Raw genomic sequence first — 27,719 nt, 5'->3', positions numbered from 1 at the left:
GAGAGAGCAAGTTATCTTTCACCATGTGCTACTCTTGCATTTGTACAACTTTATTGATAACAAAATACTTTCAGTAAATACATTTTAACAGAGCTTAACCCATTGGAAATTTAAGTTTTCAAAATGCAGGAGCATTAAAAATCAACAGCTTTCCAAACCAATTTGACTACAGCTGTTAATACATTTAAAGGTTTATTTTTTTCCAAGTTATGTAAAATCCGGCAGATATTTGGGTACAAATGAAAATCAAAAGCATTAAGAATCAACAATCTTTCACCCAATTTGACTTTAAAAAAATAAAGTCATTTTCAAATAACTTAAAAGTCCAACTCCCAGAATCCAACATAATGTTTCTAAATGTAATTGTTTTAAACAAAATGTCAGATTCAATTTTAGGTATAAATATTTGTCTTTTTATTATTATTCCAATTCAACCTGCCAAATGATCAACTCATCCTGTGAAGCTTTCTTTTGTTAAATAATTTATAACAAACATAATTTTAAACCTTACCTTTTTTTCCCCAAATACATAAAACACACCCTGCATTAAGTGTGAAGAGCAAAAAATATTTGAATTTGCAAGTCAGTTCATTTCAAGACAAGAATGATTAAGATTGTGATCACATATGAAGAAGAGATTAGGCAAAAGAGGTAGAGGATGAGGAGTGGGGGTTGTTGAGCGAGGTAGGGAGGACAGAGCAGCACAGACTCCGTGTTAAGGCCAATCTTCCCTTTTCCATAACCCACTGAGCCACTGACCTAGAAAAGCCTTTTGTTCAAACTGCACAGTGGCAGTTTCATTAGAAAACACAAATAGTTGACTGCACGTCTGATAATTTAGCAAAGACGCCCAAGATTGTGGTCATGACATACCAGCCGGTTTGAAATAAGAAAAAAATTGGAGTGTGGTTTGTTTCTATATGAATCAAGAGCATTTTTAAAAGTTAAATTATCAGTCGGCAAAATAAATCATTAGAGGAGATTTTTAAAATTACTTTTATAAAGTTAGTGAGTATTTTTTTAAGGGTCCAACCTAAACCGTTATGTAGAGAAACAAGTGGCACAGCAGTGGTTTATCTGGATCTGGCATTTCTCTGTATGATTGCATATGGACTCTTGTAAAAAAAAAGTTCTTTATCTGTCCGGTTAGTTGCTGGAACAGAAGTCTGCTATCTGAAAACTCCAACACTTATTGATAATGGCAGCTCTGGCTTCCTGGGTTTGGCACGATCAGAGGCTGCAGCCGGCCCCCTGGAACAAAGAAGCAAAAAATGATAATAATTAGGAGGTAACTAAAGTGAAGCGAATATGTGTTTTTGGAGCTTTAAAGTCAAAGGATTTTTTTTTTTTTTTTTTCAAGAATTGGTCATAAAGGAATTGGTCATATGGTCATAAAAAATCATTATTTCCTTTTTTAGCTTTATTTTTTCCAATGTTTTAAGGAATTCTTAATTGTATGAGGGATTACATGGTGGTCATTTAATAATCTATAAAGAAAAAATAAATACTTTAAAATTATTTAACAAATGAAAAAAAAATATTGTACCTAAATTTTAATCAAACTTATTGCCATAGTTTTCAATTTTCTTGTCTTTTCTGGGAATAAGAATTTTGAAATTGATTTTAACTAAAAAATATTTCAACTCAGGTAAACTGTTATACTTTATATTTACACAGGAATATCTTTACATGATATAATTCACATTTGTGGGGCTTTGAGGTAATTTAAATGAAAAATAGTGGGATGAAAAAACTAAATGAAGGGGACTTCAAATACATTTAATAAATGCTTGAAAATTCTCCTAAAGAATTAGGTGTTATATATCTATTAAAAAATCATTCAATTTAAAAACATCTTTTAATAAATAATAACTAAAATCGAATTTTTTATTAAAACATTATTAGAAAAGGCATACATTCTTGATGATCTGATTTTTAAAGAATAAAAGCCTAATAAGTCAATATTTGAGTACTTATTTCATAATGTAGTGGTTCAATAACAGGTGAAATATTTAAAGAATTCATTACTATAATAATATTCAACAGGTTCTCACCCTTTCTGACGAATCTCCCCCAGTTCCCGGAGCCTCTGTTGGCCCTGCTCGTCCGCCGAGGTGGTGAAGTCCCTGTTATTGTCAACCAAAAGGTTCTACGTAGAAGATAAAAATAAAAAAAATGAATATTTCCTCACACCAACAAAGCTGTCAAATAAAAGCGTCACCAATACCTTGATCCCGATGGTGTCGCCGTCTTTGAGGTAGAACGGTGCTCCAAGCAGCGACTCCGCCTTTTTCTTCTTCTTCTTTTTGGAAACTTGTTGCGTCTGGTCAGTGAACGAATGACAACAGCGTTGGTCTATTTAGGAATGCAAATTTCACATCAAATCTACCTGCAAGTATTACCGTACCCAGTTGGAGATTTCTTCCCAAGTGTGTTTTTCTGGCTGGTGTTTGGCCAGCAGGAGAGAGTCAGGGGAGAGGCCAAAGTGTGCAGCCAAGCATGTGCGCAGAGAGCGCGGGGACGAGTCATGGGACGCATCCCAAACTAGTTCCTCTGGAGGGTAGTACCATCGCTCTCCAGGTACGCCCATCTTCACATTCAGCAGCAGCTGTTTAGGCCTACGGAAACAAAAAAAAATCATAAATAAATAAATAAAAAAGGGACCAGACAGTGTGAACGGAAACTTACCCGAGATCTTCCTCTTTTAGTAGGTTTTGCACACAGAGGTCTGCACCACTGCCCACCTTCAACTTCCTGAGTAAACAAACAAGCAAAGTGGAGGAGAAATTGTTTAAAAGTCTTCATAATCATCATAGGATTTGTCAGAGAGAAAAAAACGACAGAAAGAATTGCAATACCTGAGTGTGGCCTGCTTTCCCTTCAGGATACGGGCCAACCTCGATCCTTCCAGCTGCCAAACGCGCAGGAACCCGGGGGCTGGGATGCAGGCGTCCTGAAGAGCTGGCAGGGTCATCAACTGCAAGGCAAAAATCAGAAATATCTGAGGATTCCTGTGTGCTTTTATACCATCACTGCAAAGAACTTTTTGTAAGTTCACCATCCATTTAAAAAAAATGTATTTAACCTTTATTTAAGCAGGTAAGCTATTAAGAGCATGTTCTTATTTACAAGAACAAACTTAAACTGTTTCTGTCCAACCAAAGAAATGTTAAAGTGCAAAAGAAAAAAGCTAAATTATTTTAAAAAACTATGATCTGTAAGAGAAACTGTTCTATATATTTTATTATAAAGTACAATAGTACATTTATACCAAATACCTTTTATACGTGTTAATGTATTCTTAACTCTTGTTTCCTGTAATTTAGACACATTTAGCTGTAAAAGAATAGTTTTATACCAATCGAGCTAAAGTCAATCTGACCAACTTTTAGTACAACATGTATAAAAATAAAATTATTTTCTTCTAAGCAGATTTAAATATAGTAAAACGGGGGTGAGCACCGGTGGCACACGGAGAGAAAGACAGTGGCACGTGGGGGCGTGACAACAATAAACACTTGGATCTGTCATCTGTATCTGTCTGATTTCAAAAAAAATATATGGTTTAACAATCTCCTCTAATAATTAGCGTTTTTCTTCCTGTGGCATCATAAGGTCCAATCACACAGTCAAACGTTCTACCTGAATCTTGAGATCGTCCACTGTGGCCTCGTCTGAAATCTCCACCTGTCCCACATTCTTGAACTCCGCCCCGTCACCGCTGCAGCCGGGTGGCTGACAATCCCCTTTTCCCACCATCGCTACTTCCTCCGTTTCCTCCTCAGTGGTGCTTTTAAAATCTCCATCCATACATTTTGGATTTGCACACAGCCACACAGAAAGCTTTAGGAAACCCTGACAGAAAAAACAAAGTCTGTTTGATAAATTATAAAGAAATTTTATGCATCCGAAGTCAAACCTAAACCTTTCCATACCTTTGGAGGTAAAAGTCCCTCAGTGATAACTAAAGTCTCCCCGTTGCTGATCTTCAGATCAGACAAGGACAAATCCTGAAAATAAAACTGCAGTTACTACTGTGGGTACTACAGAGCCCTACAGGTTATATGACTGTGGCATAAACATTAGAACGTCTTCAGTAAACAGGGATGGTAATAAAAAAATTTAAATTTAGAATAAAAATCTAAACAGAAAGCCGTTTACCTCGTCCACGAGCGGCTCACCGACCTCCTCGCACCAGTCTAACCTTCTTAAGTGCCAACAGGTTCCTAAGGAAAATATTATTTACCAAACATGTTAATACACCAGCAGTTTGAATGAACAAATAATAAATAGTTTACCATCAAGTCCAACCGCATCCAGCATCAGCCTGAGACACTGTTAAAGCAAATGTTCATGTACATTCCTTAAAAAGTTCAAAATAAAACTCCATTTCTGAAGTATCAATTAGTAAAACATTTAAATCCCTCACTTCTTTGACAGTGCTCGTCTTCTCCACAATTATGTCCATCTCCATGCCAGCAGAGGGAGGTCCGCCCACAGTAAAGTGCAAAAACAGCTGAAGGGCAGAAAAACAAAAAAAAATCTGTGAGCTTCAATCAAACTTTCAAACCTCACATTGCCATCATTTGGTTTACAGAGAAATCTATGATTAGAGACGCTCTAGCTTTCATCAAGTCACCTGCAAAGAGAGAGAGGTAAAAGACACACCTGTGATGCCTTGGGACCATTTCCAGGACAGAGAGCCAGCGTGGTCATGAGTCGCACTCCTGCATCCCGAACACTCAGCTCTTCACAGACTGACAGGCAAAGCAGGAGAAAGGAAACACGGGGGTCCTTGTAAAACAAGCTTCAAAGGAACTTAAGAGGAAAAATTACAAGCAGGGGGAGTACCCATTTCAGCCTTTTGGGGGTGGGGCTGTTTCACGTTTGTGATAAATCTAGGGGAATTCCCAGTTTTTAACTGATCTTTAACACTAAAGTCCCCCTCGGGGAATGAATGAGAGTACCTGGAGGAAGGAGTTTCCCTGTGCAGTCCACCTGCCTCAGACAGCACGGTGCACCTGGTCAGGAGAAAACAGGCCGTTTGAGAGTACAAACTAAGACATATAGATGCTATAAATGAAGCTAGTTTTAAAGACCGGCATTTCTTATCTATTGTAAAATCATTCCCAAACTATGACATCTTCATCCAAAACCCAAAAACTGTTTTCTAGGATCTAGTTTCTGCAGAGCGGCAGTAGATCATAAGAAACGTGCCTGATTGTATGAGTTAACCCCGCCCCTTCTTCCACTCCACTTTGCTAAAAGCTCAGATCAGGAAGCTTAGCGTATTTTCTACATCACAAAAAAATGATTTTAAACTAAACGTTTTTGTCTTTTCCTGATTCAATGATTTGAATACAGTTATACTCAGAAAAGCAACTTTTAAAGTTTTTTTTTTAAACATATGACACATGAACACGGTAAACATTTCAAAAGCACAATTTTTTTAATCGAAGTGGGCCTTTAAGTGCACTCTGTGTTGTATTTACAGAGATCTGTAATTATAACATCTTTTGCAAGCTTCTGTTAGTTCTTTTGTTTTCCGACTGATTTCAAAGTTGGACATTTTCCCCCAGGATACAAACATGAATGCATTATCTATATTAAACCAATATTTGGAGAAAAAAAAACAGAGAATATGGAGTGACTTTTGTGCCATTATTCCAATTACAACACTTACTGTTTTGAGTGTTAAACTTGAAGAAATTTGCGCTTGAAACAGAAAAATGCACTTGAAACTCAAAAATATGTGCAAAACAATTTTACTCTTGAAATTACAAAATACATGCAATCATGACAATTTTCAGAGAGACATTCTCGCTCTTCTGTGCTGAAAACAGAGCAGCGCACCTGGTTACAAATGTGCCACAAAAGCCAGCCAATCACAGACATGGACAGATTGACTGATTGATTGACAGAAAGATTGATGCTGATTGATCAGAAATTCTTCCAATTACACACAAAAAGACTGATCCGGTCTACGAGCTGATCACCTTTAACAAAAAAACGACTTGCCTGAAAGTTGCTCCTGGAGTTGCAGCCCCTCCAAGGCTCTTTGCTTGACTTCTGACAGCAGCTGCAACATTTTTACAAAGAAGAGGACAGTTAATCAGAGAGGAGAAAAAGAAATATGGAGCCAGATAGAGTAAAGGTAAGGATCCTGACCATGTTCCCTGTGGCGGAAACCTTAGCTTTTCTGCCCTCTTCTTGTGTGTCCATATCCCCTCCTTTTGATGGGGGCTGAAACTCCACCAGAAGCCAGCGGCAGTCGGAGGGTGTGGTCACAGTGACGACGTCTCCATTTCGAGTAAAAACACTTTACCAGTGGAAAAAAAGAAAAGAAATCTGTTTGTCACAAAGAAACCCAGATCCCGACAGAACCACCATCACAGAACACCTGCCTGCTGTCAAAGGACTGTGGCTCCAGCACCAACAGTGAATCTCCATCTTTGAGCGACAGCTCCTTCAGAGTCCGCTGCATGTCATCGGGAGGAAACACCCTCCACCCACTTCCTCCTCCTCCCTCTCCTGGCCCCTGCACCGTTCCCTTTCCTCCTTTGTGTTCCTGGCACAGCAGACTCTCCTTAGGCTCCCCCAGCGCCTCCCTTACCTCCCCGAGTGTAGCTCCACCCGCAAACCCAATTGCTTCTCGTTTAAGTCCGGGGCCACCATTTTCAAAAGACCCATCGCTCTTTTCACATTTAGCCCCACGCTCCACCTCGTGCTCCACATCGTCGCCCAAAAAGGGCCGAACCACTGTGAGTAAAACCGGCTCCCACTCGGCTCCGGCGTGGATGGTTGCACCAAACACCTGAAACAAAAACAAACACACTTATACTCCACGAGAAAAACAGAAAAATGACATGTAGTGGTTGAAATCTTTGCTGACCTCTCTGCCGTTCCACACAAAAAGGTCAGTGTTGGAGTGGATTCCTGCACTGTACAGAGACACGCTGTCATCTGTGAAAGGGGAAACCACAGAATACTAAAGAACAACAAACGCCTACATACTTTAGAGAATTTGTGAACATTCTCTCAAACCTGTGAGATTATTGTACAGGTGTAAACCTGCTGGAAGGCATTTGGCCACAGTCAGAGCCATATCTCCTTCCCACAATTCTTGCATCTAGAGAAACACAAAGATATCCAGTCACCTTTATTTCACGTTTTCAGGATTTCCAATTGCAGTTTTTAGACTAGAAATACCTGATAAATGGTGGAGCGGAGGTCCCCTACAGTCTTCCTACGATCAAAACTCAGGGTTGTGTTCCTGTCGAGCTCTTCGTTGATTCGCTGCATGGCTCCATTTTTCATCTTATAACAGTGAGCAAGATGCAGATGCAGCTCCACTGTGTTGTTGGTAGCTTCAAACTCCTCACTTTAACAAAAGACAATCGGATTTACCTAAAGTCCCACTTTAGTCATCTTTTGATCTATTTAAAAGCGTTCCCAATGGTCTTCTAATTATTAATATGCCATTATTTTAGCAAAACAAAAAACCTGTGTCGTTTTCTAAGACATAGTTTCTGTAGAGCGACAGGAGCTCATCAGACATTTGCCTCCAAGCTGTGGGCGGGACTGTTAGCGCTAAGCAAGTCTGCCCCCTTCTCATCCTCCATCTGTTTACACACTGTCCTGCTAGCTTCCAGCCCCTCTTCCCCTAAACCTAATATCACCACAGCAGCAAAAATGGCGAGCTTTATTGGAAATCTAAGACGTACATGGATCTAGTTGTCTACAAGTAGATGCATCAGGATGGAGCGGAGCAGGGACCACCTATGTCACTCCTACACTCTTTTTAAACTACAGTTTTTCGTCTGCTACTGATTCACAACGATTTGAAAAGAAAAGAAAAGAAAAACAGAAATGCAATTTTCAGCTGAATTTTCTTTATATATGTCCGCCGTCATCAGAAAAAAAACAAAACATGTTAAAAAGACCAAAAATACTAATTTCATCAGAGTGGGTCGTTGAGATTACTGTCTTATTACATTTCTTTTTTAATTTCCTAAACAAGTTCATTCAAATTGCTTTAACCCATCGATGCCTGAATTTATTTCCAAGCTATAAAAAAAATTACTTAGTTTTTACTTTCAAGTAGATGCTAAATTAAGGTCATTTTGGAGCTGAAGTGGTTTGAAGCATATTTGCATCAATAATCATCAAGGGGTTAAATTCTAAAACCGCCTAATGTGGTAAATGCGCGCTTCTGTACCGTTGTTCCTGCAGCTGGAGGTTCTCTTCTTGAGCCATTTGAATGAGATAAGCAGGAACGTTATAGTGGGGATTGTTTAGAGCTGGAAAAAAAAATTTAAGTTTCATTTAGTTTAAATACTCTCCTAAATACTATCCAACATGTGAATAAAAAATACACTTGTTAAAATAACTAGTGCTTATGTTGACATGAGTCCAGTCCAGTGCTTTGAATAAACCTAAAATATGTCTAACTTGTCGTCATTGACCTCTCCAAACTGTGCAGCTGTTTTTCCATTGAAAAAAACGAGGTCTGATGTGCTCCTCATCACCTTCTTTGGGCCTGAGCAGCTGTGTTTTCCTGTAGAACAGCATGTAGGCGCTCTCTTTGCCCTGGAACTGCTTCTCTATGTCCGCCTCTCTGATAGAAGTCACAGCGGAGTCATTCAGGTCAAACCAGTGGCTACCCTGCTGACAGACAGGAGGACGCACCGTGGGAAAACGATCTTCACAAAAGCTTCAAACCTTACATTTGCATATTCTGCAATACAGTAAACCCTTGTTTTTCGCGGGGGTTACGTTCCAGAAAGAACCCGTGATAGGCAAAAACCGTGAAGTAGAAACCTCTATATCTTTTAACAATTATTATACATTTAAATACTCTATTATACATTGAAAAGACAGAACAAACCATTTTACAGGCTCAAGCATTTGTTTCACCAATAAAAGTACCTTAGAAACGTTTTTTTCTACAAATAACTTCTGTTCTGTACTGTCAAATAATAATTTTAATCATCAATGTGAACAGAAGGCTTCAAATCGCGGAGATTAGCCCCACCCACCGCGACCCGAAGAATTGTCATTATAAAATAATGATTTAAAAAAGTACAGTGGGACAAATAGGTGTATTTAACTGCTCTAAGTCCAGACTGAGCCGCTGCATCCTGACTTTACTCTGCAGTGTTTTTTTCTTTTGCAGCCCGCGGTGCAGCTGCAGGTGTGTTTGTTCGGGGGAAGAAGAACATAGTGATCATAGTTGGTGTCGCTCTTTTTTCTTCTTCCCAAAAACATCAAAAACATCCTTATACACCGACATGCCAACATCAAGAGAATTTGCACGTACATAATGTAAATTTGGCAAGCTGTTTTACGTACGTGTACATATTAAACTGCAACGTTATTGACGCACAGGTAGAGAAGAAGCTGAGTGACTTTTTAGCCAATCAGAATGCAGAACACAATGCACGATGCAAATCCGTGAAGTAGCGAAACCGTGAAAAGTAAACCGTGTTATAGCAAGGGATCACTGTACCTCTGCTTTTGGTTGGGACTGCTGATTTGCTTCTGGCTGATGGTCAGAACCAGCTGAGTTTGGCACGGCTGAAGGATCGGGCTTGTAATTCTGTTCCGCCGGACTTGGAGGCTCCGTGTTCGGACTCGGTGGGTTTTTCTTCAGAGCGACTCGAGTGCCGTTTGACACCAACATGAAAATATCTTTATGGGACTGCAAAAACTAAACAAGGGGTAAAAAAAAACATAAAAAACAATTTACGTTAGCAGAATTATAAAAAAAAAAAGATCACAAAAACAGAAAATAAGGAAACCTTGCCAATGGGACCATATTGTTTCCTAAACTTTTTGTTCCAGGACGATCCAATTTTATTCATGAGCTGCTGGCCCAGCTGATCCAGTAAGACACTCTGCGATGGCTCCTGGTGGACAGAACAGGAAAAGCAGTTCACACTGGTAGATCATTCTTGACTTTAGTTCCAGTCAAACAGATGCACACCTGGGCTATTATAGCTGTGAGGACAGACAAAGGGTCGTCTTCTTGTAGTTCTGCCTCACATCTCTCCTTAACTTTCTCTTTTTTCTGTGCTTTGGGTTTCACATCTTCGTCCTGTCAATAAAAGGTACAACGTATTGGAAGTAAAAGCAGAAAACAAAGCAGCCACATTAACTATTTGTTTCACTTCAAATGTCTCCAGTCTGGTCATTTTTTTGTCTTACAGGTGGTTCCCATTTGCCAAGTTGATCGATGTCCTTGATGTAAACATGGTAGTGACCACCATAGCAGCCTCCCTTATGGATGATCACAGAAAAAAGCTCGTACATGAAATCCAAGTCCTCTCCATCTGCCTGTAAATAGATATGCATCGCATAAATATTTCTTGAAGGAGAAAAAAAACATACAAGTCTGACTGTACTGTTGTACCTGTTCACAAAAGGGTCGCAGGTCGATGGTGAAGGGGAAACTGTAGCGGCCTGTCTCCTTATAGCGCTCAAACTTGGTGAAGTCAAAGCTGAATCTCAGCAAAGACATCGTCATAAATGGAGGCAACTTTTTGAGCTTGGCAGACTAAAAAAATTGTTTCGAAGACATGATTTAAATTAGAACAAATAAAAACACTGACAAAAAATAAATTTCAACTAAACATCAAGAATTAAAGAAACTTATTGTGGAGCTTTTAATTATTACAACGTCTTAGTAAAATTGAACCAAAGTTATTCTACAAATTCTCAATTCGATTCAGTTTTTGATTCAAAGCTATTCTATTATATGTTAATTTAATTATTATACCATGGTCTGGGTGAATACACGATTCTGATTGGTTATGGACACCTTGAATGAAGTTCCAGTCACATAGCCAGAATGTTCTATATTATTGAAATTGCCTTTAATCCAGTTAGTAACAAGAAGTAGACACTTACAATATAGGTTGACATGTTATTCCACAGTTTATGCCAATAGCAAAACAGAAAAGATCTCTGTCCTTTAAATGATTGGCATGTCAGTATCTATTAAAATCCTCCATCTGCGATGGTGTTACATTTCATTTTAAAAGGTTTATTGTCTGTCTTTCTGTTTTATTTCTTGATACAGAGTAAATATGTGTTGATTAATAATTGTATTATTAATTAATTAAAGAAATTGTTTGTTTATTGATATGATCAGAGTTCATGGAGGATTGCTATAAAAGCGATCTTGGAAACTACTAGTGGACTTTTGTTTCCTTGAAACAAAACTTTAGCTTCGTATCTGAACAAAAACAACTTTCTGTCTGAACTGCAGCTTTGTATCGCTAAACATGAGGTTTAGCGAATATTCCACTTTACTCTGCTAGTTATTCTTTTTGTACACCAGCTGCAGCAGAGGAAGGTCAGTTCAGGCTTGGCAGCCGTTACCATGATAACGTCACACCATGTATCAAAAAGTCCACTTCTTTTAAAAAACACATTAAATGAAAAGATTAAAGTACTAATGATTGATTTAATGTGCATTTATTTCATAAGTGACCATGGTATAAGTGGGATAATGCCTTCAAAGTGTGCATCATCAGAAATGAATGAACTCTGCAGAAGCAACCGTCTTCCACTTCGCGCCAAATGCTTCGCCCCTCCACGTCGTCCATTAATTTTTGAGAATCGTACCATAAAGGAATCATCCCTTACAGAAATTTCAAATCAAAACACAACTTTGTTAGTTTATGAAAAACAAATGATCTAAATTGAACAAAGCTGGAGCTGTCATTCAGAAAATTGGGAAATCTCAGTTCAAAAACCAGACAGAAAATAATTTTTATGGTCTTAATAAATAAATTGATTTTAAAAGAAATCAATCATTTGGTAAATAGATTGTATTTTGACATTGTATTTTGCTAATTGGAGATGAAGTTTATGGAAAGCATTTCTGTAGCATAATAAAAACAAAAGTAAATACCAAAAATGCTTTTTCATTTTCAAAATGAAGCTGCGTTTGTTGACTCAAAATTAAAATGAAAAAGCAATCCACCAAACTGCTTTTTCTTTTCTCTTCCTCATCACTGCTTATTCTGTCACTTACCGGTAATTAAAATGATAAAGAAAATGGTATTTGACATTTCATTTTCAAAAAGCTCTTTAGTAAATGTGTACCAAAATTCAATTAGAAATATCTAACATGACAGTTAAAAAAGGATCAACAGAAATGCTTTTTTCATTTTCACAATGCAACTGCATCAAATGACTCAAAAATAAAATTAAAAATCATTCTTCCAAAATGATTTTTCATTCTCTACTCAAACACGGCTCATTCTCTGCCATAATTAAAGCAAAAAAGCAAAGAGGGGATTGCATTTTCGTTTTCACATCCACTGTGAGAAAAGTGTTGCATAATTCGTTTCCAGTTAGCATTTGAGTCAAAAAATGCAGCTTCATTTGGAAAATGAAAAGGCATTTCTAGTATTGACTTTTATTTTTAATCATACAAAAATGCTTCCATAGGAGTTGAATTAGTAAAATCCTTTATACAAAAAAAAAAACCTAGCCCAATTTATTTCAACCCATTACTGGAGAAAAGGTCAAAGAGTTCCCACTGACCTTGGCAGCAGTGACTAGTCTGTCACACTGAGCACAGCGGTACAGGTTGTTGCCCTCAAACAACTCTTCTTCCACAAACATGTTCCATAAAGCCTCCTCCAAGCTAGAAACACCGCAGACGCACACCGTTAAGTCCAGGAAGTCTTCCTAGGGAAGAAAAGAAGGTGCATTTAGATCCAGGTTGTATCTTTTGCTTACTCTGAATAAATGTTACCATTCTTTTGGTTTGCAAACATAAATTGTTAATTGCAGGCTCAACATTAGACAGGCTTTACTGTGTTTTTTCTAAAGGCACACCTGTCTTTGGCTGACATTTCCACACTCTTTACAGACAATACTGTTGACAATAGTCCCATGGTAGAGACGGTGGATGAATGAACTGCCGCTTGTGCCCACAAGAGAGTTCTCCAAAGCACTGAACAGGATTCTGTTGAGCTCCTGCACGTCATGCTGATTCGTCCCCTAAACAAATAAAAACAAAGACAAAGGATCTATTTGATGGACTTCTGGGTCTTCAAAAGGAAAAAACCTAAAGGATATTAATTCCTAATACGTAGAATTATGATCCAGGTATATTTATAAATAAAAATATATGTGTATTAAAAATCGTTTTAATACGTAAATCGTATGTTTCTTTAATAAGATACAAGTAAGTTGCTCAACAACTCTTGAAGAAGTGTCTTTAGGAGTTTTAATACTTTTATTTCTGTGTCTGGGGGTGGTAATTTTGGATGTAACGTGTCATGTTGTGAAATACCGTTATTTATCAAATAGGTTTCCTAAATTTTTGTCTTTAAAATAAACCTAATGGTGTAGGAATATCATTTGAAGTGTGAACATTTTTCTTCATCACTGTGATGCTTAAAAACATAAAAACGGATTTGCTTGCTCAACAGGAACTGTCTTCACCCCCCACCCCCCTACTTGATGAATTATTTTAGCCTCCAGAGACAAAACTGAATTCCATTCGAATTACAGAACTGACTACCATGTGCTTAAGTATGAGACCCATTCCCTTCAGCTTGTCACTGCTGGAGGGCAAATCCATCACTGAAATGAGAAGTGTAACGTGAGCCTCTTGCTCTTCGTCTCATGGTCACAGATGTGGACCACAGACCTCGCTGCTGTTCCAGCCGAAGCTGTCGGTGAGATCAGCAGTCGAGGCGCTCTGCTGGTCCACCAGCAGCAGACGGGCAAACAGTCTCTGAAGCTCCAGGGGGATCACCCTGACCTGAGAGGGAAAAAGACACGCCTGATTAGACTTCCTGCATTTATGATGCACAGATCATGCAGCATCACCAGGCACTGACTTTTGCCTCTGGTTTGTCTTTGTCTTCAAGGCATCCTAATTCTTCCGGTCCCAGACGGAACAGCTCTTCTGCACATGAATAAGAAAAAGCTATGAAGCGAATGAAGGCCGAATTGTCTCTTGTTCGCAGGATCCGTACCTCTGAACTCAGGTGTGAACAGCAGAGTCTGGAGCAGAGAGTTGAGGTAGCAGGTTCCTCCCTGGTTCTTAATCCCGCACAGATTGCTCCTTCCACGGGGGGGTGGCGGCTCCTTTTCTAGCTTGGCATTTCTTCCCTTTGGGGTATTTAAAGACAAGCCTTCGTTCTCCTCTTCTTCAAAAAGATTCCCAAACATGTTTCGTGATGGATGTCAGCTCAGTTATGTAGAGTTATGCAGTAAACGCCAGCTAGCACTCCGACGTTACCCTCTTGCTATCTCATTTTGGTCTTGCCGAGTTCCCGGTTGACAATGGCCGGACTGACTCTGAAGTAAGAGGAGTTCACAGGGCTAAACATTGCGACGGGAACCTGCTGTTTATGTCCTGTGTTGCTCTCTCAGCAAAAGCAATCGCAGCGATTCACTGGCGAGTAGATAGAGATAGCAAACACAAGAAACCAGACAACCATTAACGATTGGCGCTAAAACAACGGCGAAGAATTGCTATCCTAACGAAATATTAGCCTCAAAATAAACGTTTTAAATAGAATAACCCCAGTAACATGCCGTTTTTTCTAAGTCTTGTTCTAAAGCCAAACGAAACGTAAATAAAATAGCCATCGTTGAACTGCAAGTAGCCATGTTTCTTCGTGGGAGGAAATGTAATGTTGCATTGTGGTTCTTGTAGTATTATGGGAACATTTTAAGGAAGCCCAAAGATCCATTTTAGGGACTTGAAGGCTAATAATGTAGTAATTTGTTGTACCTACGCGACACACATGTAACTAAAAAAGCTTAGACTATTACTTTTACATTCTTTTACACGGTAAGAAAACTACAAGTCAGAGATTCTTTACATGCGTAGTGGCATTATGGGAAATGTAGTCATAAAAAATGCTTGCAGTTCGCTAAACAGCGCAGGCGGCTGTACACAGACCAACTAATTTGAAAGAGTAAAAACAGTTGTTATAAGTTATTATAGTAGAGAAAAAAATAATTTGAAAAAGTTTAATAAGAAGCCATCTGTTTTATGGAATATGTTTTTCATTTTATAATAAATAAAGCTTTACTTGTAGGACAAAAAATCCTTTTAGTTAAGAAGTGGAAGCATAATTTTCTTTTCTATAGAATATTCTGAAAGAAATGTAACCAAATAAAATAAGTTGGTAACAGAGGAGCTACTCAAATAAATCTTGAAGTTTAATAGAATATTTATAATTTAAAGATAGTTTTAATTTACATTAATGTAATTACAGGAAGATAAACAGAAACATTAGTAGAGAAAAACCTACTAGATAAAGCAAACGTAAGAAATATTGCACAGTAAATTTCACACATAGATTGTAATAGAGGGTAAACACAAGAGGAAAGACTTTAATGTACTAGAAACAAAATATCTTAATGCTATGGTTTTGTTAAATGGTGAAATGTTTAGCATGAAGAAAGAAGCATTTTTATTTCAGTAGGTTTTTAGCTTGAAAACTTTAGAAAGTGGGGTTTTTGCACTTGAGTAGATTAGATACGACTCTCCTTGATAGGTAAAGAATTCCCAGTCACTGCATCCAATCGTGGGAAGCCAATGAACTGGAACAAATCCTTCATATCCCTGCCACCTAAAAACAGACAAAAAAATCAAAGAGGAATCACATCACTATAGTATTGATAGCTGTTAATCAGGTAGATCTTATTTGATTGCATATCATAAAAATGTATAGAAATATGAGTTTTTGTTTTTCAGGTTTCACTTGGCAACAAGGGCTGTTTTTGGGGAGGATACATACAGGGAGAGGGGTTGCTGACAAGTTAAATACCTATAGAGAATGCTGTTGAGAGAGTAGGATTCTCCATTGAAAGAATTTGCAACAACCAAAAAATGTTCCTCCCCGAGGCTGAAGAATTCCCAATCTACAGCACTGAAAAGAGAAATGTGATGATAAGTGCTGAACATCTTTTAAAAAGAGAAAAATGATCTGTTTCCACAGGTACATATACTTCTTTTCTTTTCCATCTTAAGCTGGTTACCTATAGGTGACAATGTCCTGGAAGCGGACAAACAGTTGTCCACCAATGTCCAACTCATAGATGGTTGAGTTAATGGTGTACTGACTTGGTCCACTACCAGAGAGTCTGTACCCGTTGGCCACAACCAAGAAAACTCTGCTACCAATCTGAAACATTTCCCAGTCTGTGGCACAGAATGTCTAAGATAACAGAAAAAAACTAAATCAAGAGATTGTCAGTCTATCAACCAGCAGAAAAATGCACTTCAGGTGGAGTTTTCTGTGTGGTCCACTTCAGCTTGTCATGCAAAGACAATGTTACAGACCCTGCAGATAAAGCAAACATTCCTGTGCATCATACTAAGACTGCATCACTGAACACTTGACATTTCAAATGTTATCTTGAACATGAACTTAAGATGAAAGAAAACTAAGCTCAAAATTGTATTTTTGTGTATTCATTTATTTAAATTGCTGTGAATCAGGAGCAGATGAAAAAAGCCTTCCTCATTCGAACTCCATTTGTCAGAAGTCAGAACTCTGTCTCCCCCTCTGGTCGCCAGCAGGAACTGTCTCCAGAGTTCTAACCACACTTCCTGGATGCTGCAAAACTGACCCTCATTCACTCAATTAACCACCGCATACTTAAGCTCTGCACTAAGCTCAGCTCAGTGTGAAGTATTGTTTTTGCCACTTTGCTGAGTGTTATACCTGGAACTGGTCTTCTGTCCCTGTTTGCCTGCCGCCTGCACAGACACTCGCCTGGATTTTGACCACCCTGTCTCTCCATGAACTTATGGCTGTTATCGGCTCCTGCCTGCCTGACCCTGATTAAGCTTTGTGGACTTTTAGCTGAGCTAATAAACCTGCTGCATTTGGATCCAGCTATCTGCCTGTTCTTGTGACACCAATTTTGCTTGCCATTTTTGTTGCACCAATAAAGTAAGTTTGGGGGTGTAAGCCATTGAGACACTGTGTAAACAGATAACTCTTAGTTATAGGTGATGGGAAGGGGGTTGAGGTTGCTCCACGCCAAAGTCCAACCAACAACTCAGAGGTTAATTTCAAATGAACTCCTGCTGTTCTGCAGAAACTATGTCCTAGAAAATGACAGGTTTTTTATTTTATTATTTTGACTACAAATGGCATAATCATAAATAAACATCACTGGGAACGCTTTGGAAATAGATCAAAGGATGATTGGAGCAAGTCTTTAAATGAATTTTCTACTAATTCTCTAACTGCATCTTTAAAACTAAGAGATATTTTCATGGCAATCATGAACATGAAATTATGCTGTTTGCTTCCAAAAGCAGTTTTTGTCTAATGTATAATATTTAGGAGAAAAAAAGAACACATTTTTTGAGGATAGGATGAATTTTTTTAGAACTACCGGTAATCTTTTCTTGAGCCATTGACACTTTTTTCTGGAGACAAATTTTACACATTAAAACAAGACCGTGTAAAGTATTTATAATAGAATGAGGTTTAAGATGTATTAGTGTTTGAACTGAAATGTAATAATAGTTATCCATTAGACAGACTGGTATTGTTTTGTGTCATGTCATGGCTCACTTGGCTAAAAGGTGTAAAACATCTGGATTTTCTTCCCTCCTTTGATGATTTTGCCTAATTTATTTCCAGTTGCCTTGAGGTGCTTTTCTAAGTCTTTATATCTATCAGTGGAATTCCCCTGTTCTCCGACCGTTTCCTAACACGGCAATCAATGTGTCATCGTCCTTTCTCAACGGAGCAAGATTCAAATGTAAAATGATTCACTACCAATTACAAAGCGCTGTCACCGCTCAAAAAAATCATGCCAAACCACACGGTCTATTTATAAACCAGCCTTGAATTCATTTATAGACTTCTTCCTCACTTCACATGTCTTTCCTTTTATCACATCAGCACATTTAGGATTGTTTTTCCTACTCATTTGCGAGATTATGATCTCATCACAGCAAATCAAAGCTTAGATGGTGAGAATGTGAATGGATATGAAAACACTGGAGCATAAGGCTGCATTCTAAAACCTTAAACAGCTTCCAGATTTCCACTGCGCTGTTGTCTTGGATGACGGACTGTCTTAGACTTTCCAGGCAGTTCCCTAAGCTAGTTAAATCGTTTCTTTGCCAGTGTTTTCACCACAAACCTTAATTTTCTGGAACACCTGGAACCTCCCATCAATCCAAATGTAGATGACAGAGTCTACAGAAGTGGTTACTCCATCAAAAGCGTTTGCCACCACAAGGAAGTGGTACGGACCAACACTGAAGAACTCCCAGTCGTAGGCCCCTGAAGTTGGGATCATCTGGTAAATTTCAAAAGACTTTGTCGATTTGTTCCACTTGTAAATCACACTTTCTATGGTGTGGTTGTTGTCGCCTGAAAGACAAATCCGTAAATGGAAGGATTGAGTCAGTTATTTATGATGTCTGGGTCTATGAAAGTAGAAACCATGTGAGAAATTCCATTTTTACCCCATCTGTGATTGGCCACAGCAAGATATGTGTTATGATTGATGTAAAATGCCTCCCAGTCTCTTGCACAGTAGGTCTGCAAAGTCTGGAATGACACAAACCGCTTTCTTTTTTTGCTCCACTTGTAAACTACGGAATAGTCGGCCCCTGAATCTTTGCTTGATCGTTTCTCTGATCCGGTCTCAGAGTTGGATACCACAAGGAATGTCTACAACAAAACAACAAGAGAGTGGTTGAGGTTACGCTTTGACTGAGAAGCAGTCCCCCTTACAATAATTGGTTAGACCTTCTTGCCCAGGTTAAAATGTCTCCAAGCCAGAGCTCCATGAGTGCTGATATTCTGATAGAGCCGGAAGCCTGAGGAGGTCCACAGATATACAGCTGAGCCGTAGGATGGAGACCGGTGAGCCATGGCGGCCATCAGACCCATCCCAGGTAGCTGGAATACCTGAATATCAGAGAAAGTATGACAGTGAACTAAAAATTGGAATAAAACAGTGCAGAGATGCAAAAGAACTTAATGGCCCTGCTTCGTGTGGTAAAAAAGACTCAATTTATTATGACTCAAAACCAAAATCTGTCAATTTTGTAGTCTAAACAAATCCCCTACAGCACAGACTAGCATTGCAAACAATAGTACAACTCAAAATGGCTAAACTGAGCTTAACACCCACAAAAATGTGTTATAAAAGTGCACAAAATAAATATATTTATAAATTACTGACAGGCATTTTCCAGAAAGCACAGATTTACTGAATTCCAATTCTAGCTAAAGGCTTTCTCAACTATGCAGTAAAATGTCAAACTAAAACACTTTCCAAGGCCAAAATCCATATTTCTGATGTCAGGGTCCTTTAAAAGTTTCCTAAAATAATATGACGTTCCGGTTTTTTTTCTTTCTGTGGCTTTAAACCTGACATGCTTTTCTCATCAGAAAAAAATGGGGTCAGATCGAAGGTTTTGGGCTTGAGGCTGGAAAATGCGTGAATTTTTATTTAGAGCAGTGCACAATCATATTGTCCTCAAATATGTCTGCAGTGTACTCGTTTGTTTGTTTGTTTGTTTGTTTGTTTGTTTGTTTGTTTGTTTGTTTACAAATATTTCAAAATTATTATTATCTATTAGGGTAACATTTAATTATTGATTCGAAATATTGATGTTAGTTAAACCATAATTAACCTTTAACTACCCACTAAATAAGGTGTTAACAGTTACTGTTGTTCATTATTTTTGTCTTACTAATAGTATTATTTATCCCATTAAATAGTTCTTATCTACAGTTTGTTCAACCTTACTTAATGAGCATAGTGAATGATTACTTCAGACATTGTTAAGGGTTAACATCTAAAATAAAATAGAGGTTGTTGATGCATGCATAACACTTTGCATTTGCATAGGAAAACTTAACAATTCTTTGTAATGCAATAAATAAAGTTGAATAATAAACACTAGCTAACTACTAACTAATGCATTAAATAATATACTTAGTAATGCATAGTAAAAAAAAAATATATATATATGTATAGGTTAATTCATGCTTAATTATGCATTAACTTGCATTAATAAAGGGACCTTCATTAGTTTTCCCTCTATTATTGTTTCTATTTCTTATTTATTCATTTCTAATAGGTGCAATACAAATTTTAAGCAGGATTCATTACACTCAGCAGATGCTTCTCATTTTCTTTCAAAGTTTTTTCATTTTTTATATTTTTTTGAATGGTCAGTGACATTGTGATTCATGGTTTTGCTGTGTAACACTCGTGTTTCTGCCAGCACCAAAACTTTAGGGACCTTTAAAAAGAAATGTTTAAAATACAAACCAACTGCTGAATAGTTTCCTTTTTTTGTAAGTGTGTTTTTGACTGGCACTTCAGCTGTTGTGTTTCTCTCAACAGGGTTTAATTGCTTAACTGTAGCATCAACAGGGTGCCCCAAACTTTGACACCCAAAACTTTTTTTTGTATTGCCCACCGGGTTCTTGTGCTTCTGCTGTGAATCAACTTATAGTACTATTAGTAATATTGTTTACAAAAGTGGAGTGGAAGTCCTGGAATATTCAAATATCAACCTCTTCATGCCTGACTTTATTTCCAGTTATATAAAATGTAATATTAAATGTTTTTTTTCTGTTCAAGGTGAGGCTGAGTTAAATGGAGTGCTGGATTTAATGGTACATTGTGAATTAGCAACATGCAGCATGAAGGAGTCAAAGGACTTATATGTGGCATAATTACATGACATTAAGGAATCATTTATACACTTCTTTTATTGAGCATGGTGGTGGCTGCTTCTTGGTTTGGAGATGTTTGCCATTGTAAAAACCTGAAACATAGTCAGAACTAAAAAATCCTCCATAGCTTTCCAAACAACTGTAGCGATGGATGCTAACTTTCTGGCTTTCTCTTTTTTGATGTACCAAAATGCATCTAAAGGAGCTTTAGATTTGATTACCTTTTTGTCTCACACATTGTCTTGTTTATAGGAATAAAAATATCGATTTTTAATTTTCTGTTTGTTGGCAAACAAATGCTAAAGAGAGGGAAGGTATTTAATCATAGAGATCTTTTTATTTTTATTTTAAATTTTGGCCACAACCCAAAATATACAAACAAAAATTGTCAAGTTAAGTTTAAAAGCCCGTAAAAAGATTGATCTTTGGTTTTCAGGGCTAAGAGAAAGGGAAAAGAATAGGCAAGTTCTGCACCCTTAAAGAGAGATTGACAAACTTTGTTTGGGTTCTTGTGCTTTCTTTAATGTGTCATCAAAGACTTCCCTGAACTCTCTTGAAAGGTAGATCACTTATTCCATCAGATAGTTCTTTTTTTAATTTTCTCTTTTTTTTTAATAAAAAAAATATCTAGGAAAGTGTACATGAGAGAAAAATGTAACTGTTAACAATTCCAGACTCAAAAAATGCATTAAAAAATCAGATAAATACCTCTATATCATGTGTCTCTGAGCTTGTGGCAAGGACCTGATTTTCTAACAAATAATCCAGCCGTTTGTGATCTACATTCACAAGAAAGCAGTTAGATTATCCTGTAAACAGAACAGAAATATGCTCAGGTTGAAGGGTTCTCACCCTCCAACAGAGTAATCCATGTTGAACCATCGCAGAGGTACAGGCCTTTCTTTTCTTGATTGAACCACAGCTGGCCTTGCAGCATCTCCGTGCAGGTCCTCTCCGAACCCAACGACACTCGCTTGTCAGCTGTTGATGGATCATTAACACATAAATACGCATAAAATAAATACGCTTTTGATCAGCTTGATTAGATTACCATCAGAAGCCGCATGTCTATCCCTCTGCCTCCCCATGACTGGCAGGTCTAAGAGCAGTGGTGGCACAGACAGAGCAGCTAATCTAGGGTCAGAAGAGGGGCAGATCTGATGGGTGGCATCAGAACCTGGCACCAGAACCAGCTGCCGCAGCAAACCCTGCAAATGGGTCGGCGGGTAAAATATTAAAGTCTGGACAGCACAGATAACAGGAACGACATTTGTGCTTTAAATTGAAAATGCATCTCACAGAAAACAAGCCCTTCCATCTTCCACGGCTGCCAATGTGGAATCTGGATCCCTGAATGTTGAGGTCTGAGGAAAAGGGCCTGGAGGGAACACTGAAACAGAAGAGCATTATTTCAAATAGCTAAGGTACGGCATGTTTCTTCCGTAAATGAGCTGCCGCAAAATTCCCTGCAGTCAAAGCATTTTGAGTTGTGTAATTTTAATAAAGTACCAGAATATGAGACTTCAATTTCATGTCTATAAATGCTATAGATGTTGCACCCTTCAGTGTCCTAGAGGGAGTTTCCACTGAAAACCGTTGATCACTTACTGTCAGATCACTATCATACACCCTCAGGGAGAGAGCAGATTGAGAGCATTATATCACACTGAAGGATCCAGTTGGGAAGCAGCAGGATATTGTGGTTTTAAACAGATGTGAGTGAAAAAAACAACTTACATTTCTATGGGAGAGCTGCAGTCCACCGTGAGCCTCACATGATGCTGCCCAACAGCTAACACAAGAGTGTGCCACTGGTTGTCAGCCAGTCCAATACCTCGAAACACCCACTGTTCTGCAGCATCAGAGGGACCTTTCATGAGAAAGTGCAGCCGTTTTGGGGATATTTTCAGCCCCAGGAGGACATCACCGGGTTCTGGATTCCTCTTGACTTGTAGCTCCATTAGCTGCTTCTTTTCAATTGAGCTTGACCCTTCATTTGTGTCGGAAACTTCTTCCTTCTCCTCAAGTTTGCTTTTATTCAAGTATTTCGGTGCCAGCAACGAAAAAACATGTTCAATTTTCTGTGAGAAAAGAAGATAATGAAGACGATCATTAAGGTTCACAGATATTTGAGTGGTTTAGTTAGCCATGGTGCAGAGATAGAGGGGGTGATCTCTGAATTGAGGATTGCAGGTTCAGTGTCTGCCATTGACTGTATCTGAGAACCGGACTGAGCGACTCCTCCCCCCTTGCGTTCCAAATAGGAAGTATCTGCCGGCTCCAAGAAACCAAAATCCTATAGAATTCTTTGTAGAAATAAACAGCCATTACTCAGTCATTGTTTGTAAAATAACCATTATTGCTCTACTAGCGTTCTACAGACATGTATATGTTCTTGATCATTCAAAGTTTGATCATCATTCAAACTTCGAGAGATGGGCAAGCAAGGTGGGAACCAAACCTGTGAACTTCCAATCAGAGACTGACTGCTCTACCTCTGCAACACAGCCGTCTCATTATATTAAATCTAAAGCCAGAACAACTCAAGTTTAAATGTCTGTACCGGTAGTTAGAACATTTTTATGAAACAATTGAAAGAAAAAACTTTGGCGTTAAAACCTTAAAAAAACAAAACATTGGTCAAGATATTTCAAACTGTATGAACTCAACCAGTAAGGTCAAGTAGTGACGTAGAACAACTATAAAATTGGTACTGTTAGGTCGTTTCTATGCTTGTCAGAGAGTCAGTCTTTAGATTCAACATTCACTGTCTTAAAGGTACAGAATATCATTTAAAGCTAAATTTAAGCTAAATTGAAAAATAATAAACAAATGAAAAAGGTGCAATGTCCATGAGTAAATGTGGCCTGTGGTGATGAAGCCCTTGAAATGGTCGAAACTTGGCTCGGTTATTGACTGAGCCTCCTCCACTGTCTTTTGTTCTCTAGTTCAAAGTAAAGGGGGAGAGAAGACATTGGGTTGAAAAAGAAACGATTCAATTAGACTTTTGAAAAGTTCTGTTCGGCCTGATTGAAAACCTGTGCGGCAACATGTAGCGACAATGGAGAAAAGGCGTGTCACAGATGCTGACGGTTAGACTGACAAATGCACTCAAGTTAAGAGAATCGATGAGCAGTTATAGAGCCAACAAGGCTATCCCTGCATAAATGTGTGTGTCTTTGGACCATGGCAAAGATTTAAACTCAGTTTACCAAAATGATCAAACCTTTAACAAAGTTTACAGTCATTTTCCCAAAGATCCATTCAAATGGATGCATTATCTATTAGAATATTTAGTTAAAACATAGATGATTCAATGAGAATTTTCCTTGGATAGAGTTTTAAAAAGTTAGGATTGACTTGGCTCATCAATGAAAAAATAAAATGTATAATTGTGCAACATATGACTCCTCCTTGTGGGAAAATATGTGTATATGTATAGGCCCCGCCGGCGACAATTAGACAGATTGACAGAGTTGAGGTGTGTGTCACTTTTAGGGGACAGCACCACTTCAAGTCCAACCTCCATAACAAAGGAGAAAATTTTTTAAAAAATTATTTTTTCAAAGGGCTTGTTTTAAGCTTGTACCAAAGTAAACATCAGAAATCTTAGCTGATCAGACGTTGCTGGTGCAGGATCTGGATTTCCACTTTTTCCCAAATGTGAAGAAAAAATAAGCAAAGAATTTACAAAACAAAATCTGGTCATTCCAAAAGTAAAGAAATTACCACTTAAACTTTTATTTAACTAAAAAAAAAAAAAAAACTTCACACAAAAAAGATTTTGTAGGAACCCTTCTTTAAAAAAAGTCCTTGTCCTTTTCACATGAAAAATGGGCAAGACTGGCAAAATTTCAAGAAAAATGAAAGGATTCCTTTCTTATAAAACTAATAAATGTAGTTTATGGTCATATGGAATTATTAACCCTTGTGCTATCTTAGATGACCCCACCGTTGCATTGACGAAACGATTTCATGTAACCCATGGACACCAGTGAAGATCACAAATCATTGAAGAAAAAAGATTCAGCGCACTGTCTAGTGGGTCTAGATGACCCAACTCCCAATGGTAAAGTGCCTAAGATAGCACAAGGGTTACGAGCTGTACAGTTGTGTAGTGGTTAGCACTTTTGCCTCATAGAAGGAAGATTTGAATCCCAGCTGGGTGCTCTCTGTGTGGAGTTTGCATGTTCTCCCTTTATATGCATGGGTGTACTCCTGGCACTCCAGCTTCCTCCCACAGTCCTAAAACATGCTTCATAAGTTAATTGGTGGCTCTAAATTATTGCTTCAGTGTAAATGCAAGAGTGTGAGGTTGTCTGTTTCTGTGTTGGTCTGAAATGGATTGGCAAACTGTGTGTGTCCAACTTTCACCCTTCAGACGTTGGGCAGAAGGCTCTAGCAACAGACCCCAAAAGAAAAATGGATGGTCGTGGGTCTGCTGGAGCCTGTCCCAGCTACTGGGACAGATTGCCCGTCTATTGCAAAGCCACACAGTCACATACATGCACACTTAGGGCATTGTAGAATCACCAATTAACCTAAGCATGTTTTTGGACTGTGGGAGGAAGTAGAAAAAAATCCATGCATGCACAGGGAGAATATGCAAAAACTTCACACAGAAATGATCTAGCCAGGTGTGGACCCAGGGCCTTTGCTGTGCCACTATATGCATGGATGGATGTGATTAATATTTTATTTGAAGTTTTTATTTTATTATTATGTGCATATCTTCTACAAACTGAAATTAACTGAACTGAACCACCAAGAATATAACTGAAACAAAATATGAAAGTTTCAGAGTTGAATGTTTAGTCTCCACATACATTTAGGGATTTTCTATTTTTCCGGCCCCCAAATCCATGCATGATAGGTTTAATGACAAGCCAAACAAGTAGTAAAGGTAAACTGACACCTATCATTAGTTTCATGAGATTTATAGAACAGCGTGGAATGAACGGAGTCAGCACTCCTGAGATGCACTCACCTTAGCTGCAGTGCGAGTGACTTTCAGCGTCAGAACAACAGAGAATTCCTTTGGGAAAAGGTCACAGTTCACCAGCAGCTGGGAGAGAGGAAAGCTCATGGAGACGTCGGGGCTCACAAAATGCACACCCCTCGCCCCATCAGCCTCCTTAATGCGCACCCCAGGGACAAGTCTGGAGGTGTCTCTCTCAAGAACAAAAGACAGAAGATCCAGAGGAAGGACATCTGTGGAAAATAGACACATAGTTTTTTAGTTAATTGTAAAAGCAAGACTACAAAAACCACCCCCTGACCTGAGGAAGAGTTCATGTCTTCTGAAGAATTTTTCAAATCCAACACAGATGTCTGTGAGCCTAGAAAAACCAGGAGGACCTCTAAGAAACTACCAGATCCTCCAAAAAACTAGAACCTCAGAGAAATGAGCAAAATCTCAGAGAATTTGAACTGAAACAGATTTATGAATAATAAATTCCTATCAAAAATACCACTTATAATTTGAATTTACAAGCAACTTTTAACAATGACATTTTTAGGTGTGTTTACTTGAGAGAAGATCAGATCAGGTTACTCCATTATTGTTTAAAAGGAAACTGTAACCTCGGCTGTAGACACAAAATGCCAATAACCTTTACCTCCCTGTAACCTGGGAGGAATGACTGCAGGAGCTAGTGTGGCTTAATGTGATTTGGGTGGGGTTGTCATAAAATATAAGACAGCCTTTGGAAAACAATACCAACGGGAGAGCACTCTGAGTACTTACAGATCGATGACAGCATCACACAAACATTCGTCTTGTGTACACTAACATTCAGATGTGTGTAACCGCAACCAATGTCTGCACTTGTTTTTGGAAGTTAATTGAAGTCAAAATGGGACAAACAGGAGGGCCTAGACAAGCGCTCCCACTATGCAGACACAGACGGTTGAAATTATCCAAAAGAATTTTAGCTGAAGGGGTTTCCCAGGTTTTGGATGGAATGAACAATACACTGAATAATCATTAACTGTTCATCACTGTAAAGGTGGGGAAAAAAAGGGGTCCAATACCTCTACACTGTCTCCATGTGCCGGTGACTGCATCAGTGGCCCTCAGGAGAAGGAGCAACCCAAATATCAGCGTTGACATTGTGGCAAAACTGGTTGTTTCAGTTGACAATTAATAAAAATGTCTCCATGGTGCTGTCATTGATCCCTTTTTCTTAGGTGATGACATAAAAGATCGTCCAGCATGTAAATCCAGGGGAGAAATAAAAAATGTCCGGCCAAACCTCAGATGACAGGCTTCTGCTTCTTCCCTGCAGATGTGTAGAGCGAGTCCTTCAGAGAAATCCACTCATCTATGAGGAGATTCCTGCACCTGCAGCTCCTTTTAAACACCGGAGCCATGCAAATCACTAAGCAGCCTGTCATTCATCCTCCCTCCACCATAAATCTGACAGCACATTTGCCTGAGGGCTGTGCTACGCTCATGTTTACAGCACACCAATTGACTAATAGGCAGGCAGACGCAGGATCTGAGAGTGACTGCGTAGGAAACGTCTGTCAGTGGGGCCTTTTTTACATTTCTTTATTAAAACAAAAAACAATAAAGCACATGTGACCTTTGATCTGGTAATGCATGGATGGATATGAGCTGGGGTTTATCATTTTCATCTTTATCCCAGAGTTTATTGCTTGAGAAGCCAAAGTATGTGCATGAAATCTGCAGTAAAATGAGTCTAAAATATGGATTCTCTCCTCATTCATTTGAAAAAGACAATAATTTGTTCATTTAGTGTTCAAGTATAAACTTAAATGAACTAATGAGAATTTATCTTTCTGCATTTCAATTGTTTTACCCCAGCCGGTGCCATGTAAAGGTCATCAAATCGCTAAACAAATTCATCAGTTGTTTAAGTTTGTTGATCCGGTTGCCATGGCCACAAAGTTGGCACAAGAAACTGAGGCGTCTCAACCAACGCCAATCAGCATATTTACAATGCAAATGAATGATTTTCCTCATCACTAGAGATGAATATC

At 38.5% G+C, this 27,719-nt stretch overlaps 2 protein-coding genes across 5 annotated transcripts; both read right to left on the bottom strand.

Moving 5' to 3' along the window:
* Positions 1-29: 29 nt before the first annotated feature.
* Positions 30-14,678, bottom strand: usp40 (ubiquitin specific peptidase 40). Of its 2 annotated transcripts, none has more exons than XM_023951544.2 (31): positions 14,004-14,678; positions 13,866-13,933; positions 13,673-13,786; positions 12,853-13,017; positions 12,556-12,702; positions 10,412-10,555; positions 10,207-10,335; positions 9,986-10,096; positions 9,801-9,908; positions 9,509-9,709; positions 8,529-8,667; positions 8,219-8,300; positions 7,210-7,381; positions 7,045-7,129; positions 6,893-6,963; positions 6,405-6,814; positions 6,169-6,319; positions 6,019-6,079; positions 4,968-5,021; positions 4,669-4,757; positions 4,430-4,516; positions 4,299-4,335; positions 4,162-4,226; positions 3,936-4,010; positions 3,643-3,855; positions 2,859-2,977; positions 2,689-2,754; positions 2,408-2,618; positions 2,228-2,323; positions 2,055-2,149; positions 30-1,251 (listed from the first exon to the last, which is right to left on the bottom strand). In XM_023951544.2, the coding sequence occupies exons 1-31, from the start codon at positions 14,197-14,199 to the stop codon at positions 1,170-1,172; spliced, it is 3,843 nt and encodes a 1,280-aa protein (XP_023807312.1). In that variant the 5' UTR covers positions 14,200-14,678; the 3' UTR covers positions 30-1,169. The 2 variants fall into 2 exon arrangements, with proteins under 2 accessions (XP_023807312.1, XP_023807313.1); XM_023951545.2 differs by having other exon boundaries at positions 8,529-8,664.
* Positions 14,679-15,183: 505 nt separating this feature from the next.
* On the bottom strand, positions 15,184-27,134 carry LOC105356913 (thrombospondin-type laminin G domain and EAR repeat-containing protein-like). 3 transcript variants are annotated; one of them, XM_011490256.4, is made up of 13 exons: positions 26,748-27,134; positions 25,702-25,925; positions 22,452-22,795; positions 22,014-22,104; positions 21,766-21,922; positions 21,567-21,695; positions 21,423-21,493; positions 18,768-18,929; positions 18,482-18,689; positions 18,154-18,386; positions 16,024-16,202; positions 15,813-15,914; positions 15,184-15,614 (listed from the first exon to the last, which is right to left on the bottom strand). In XM_011490256.4, exons 1-13 carry the CDS (start codon positions 26,824-26,826, stop codon positions 15,461-15,463), a joined length of 2,133 nt encoding a protein of 710 aa, XP_011488558.1. In that variant the 5' UTR covers positions 26,827-27,134; the 3' UTR covers positions 15,184-15,460. The 3 variants fall into 3 exon arrangements, with proteins under 3 accessions (XP_011488558.1, XP_020569067.1, XP_011488559.1); XM_020713408.3 differs by lacking the exon at positions 16,024-16,202; XM_011490257.3 differs by lacking the exons at positions 15,813-15,914; positions 16,024-16,202.
* Positions 27,135-27,719: the final 585 nt, after the last annotated feature.

This window comes from Oryzias latipes, chromosome 22, assembly GCF_053564925.1.
Source record: "Oryzias latipes strain Hd-rR chromosome 22, Olatipes_Hd-rR_3.1".
In the NCBI taxonomy this organism is placed as follows: domain Eukaryota; kingdom Metazoa; phylum Chordata; class Actinopteri; order Beloniformes; family Adrianichthyidae; genus Oryzias; species Oryzias latipes.
The sequence above is the reverse complement of the archived record's forward strand: the minus strand, read 5'-3'. Positions and strand labels throughout refer to the sequence as shown.

Bases quoted from the DNA above. Each gene is read 5' to 3' on its own strand.
- usp40 (XM_023951544.2), bottom strand. From the start codon at position 14,199: ATGTTTGGGAATCTTTTTGAAGAAGAGGAGAACGAAGGCTTGTCTTTA. The intron at 10,556-12,555 runs GTCAGTGGGAAC...CAATTTTTTTAG, and splicing joins GACTAGTCACTGCTGCCAAG to TCTGCCAAGCTCAAAAAGTT. The intron at 4,227-4,298 runs GTAAACTATTTA...TATTTTCCTTAG, and splicing joins GGATGCGGTTGGACTTGATG to GAACCTGTTGGCACTTAAGA.
- LOC105356913 (XM_011490256.4), bottom strand. From the start codon at position 26,826: ATGTCAACGCTGATATTTGGGTTGCTCCTTCTCCTGAGGGCCACTGAT. The intron at 22,105-22,451 runs GTAAGTTGTTTT...CTTCTGTTTCAG, and splicing joins TGCAGCTCTCCCATAGAAAT to TGTTCCCTCCAGGCCCTTTT. The intron at 21,923-22,013 runs GTGAGATGCATT...ACCCATTTGCAG, and splicing joins GATGGAAGGGCTTGTTTTCT to GGTTTGCTGCGGCAGCTGGT.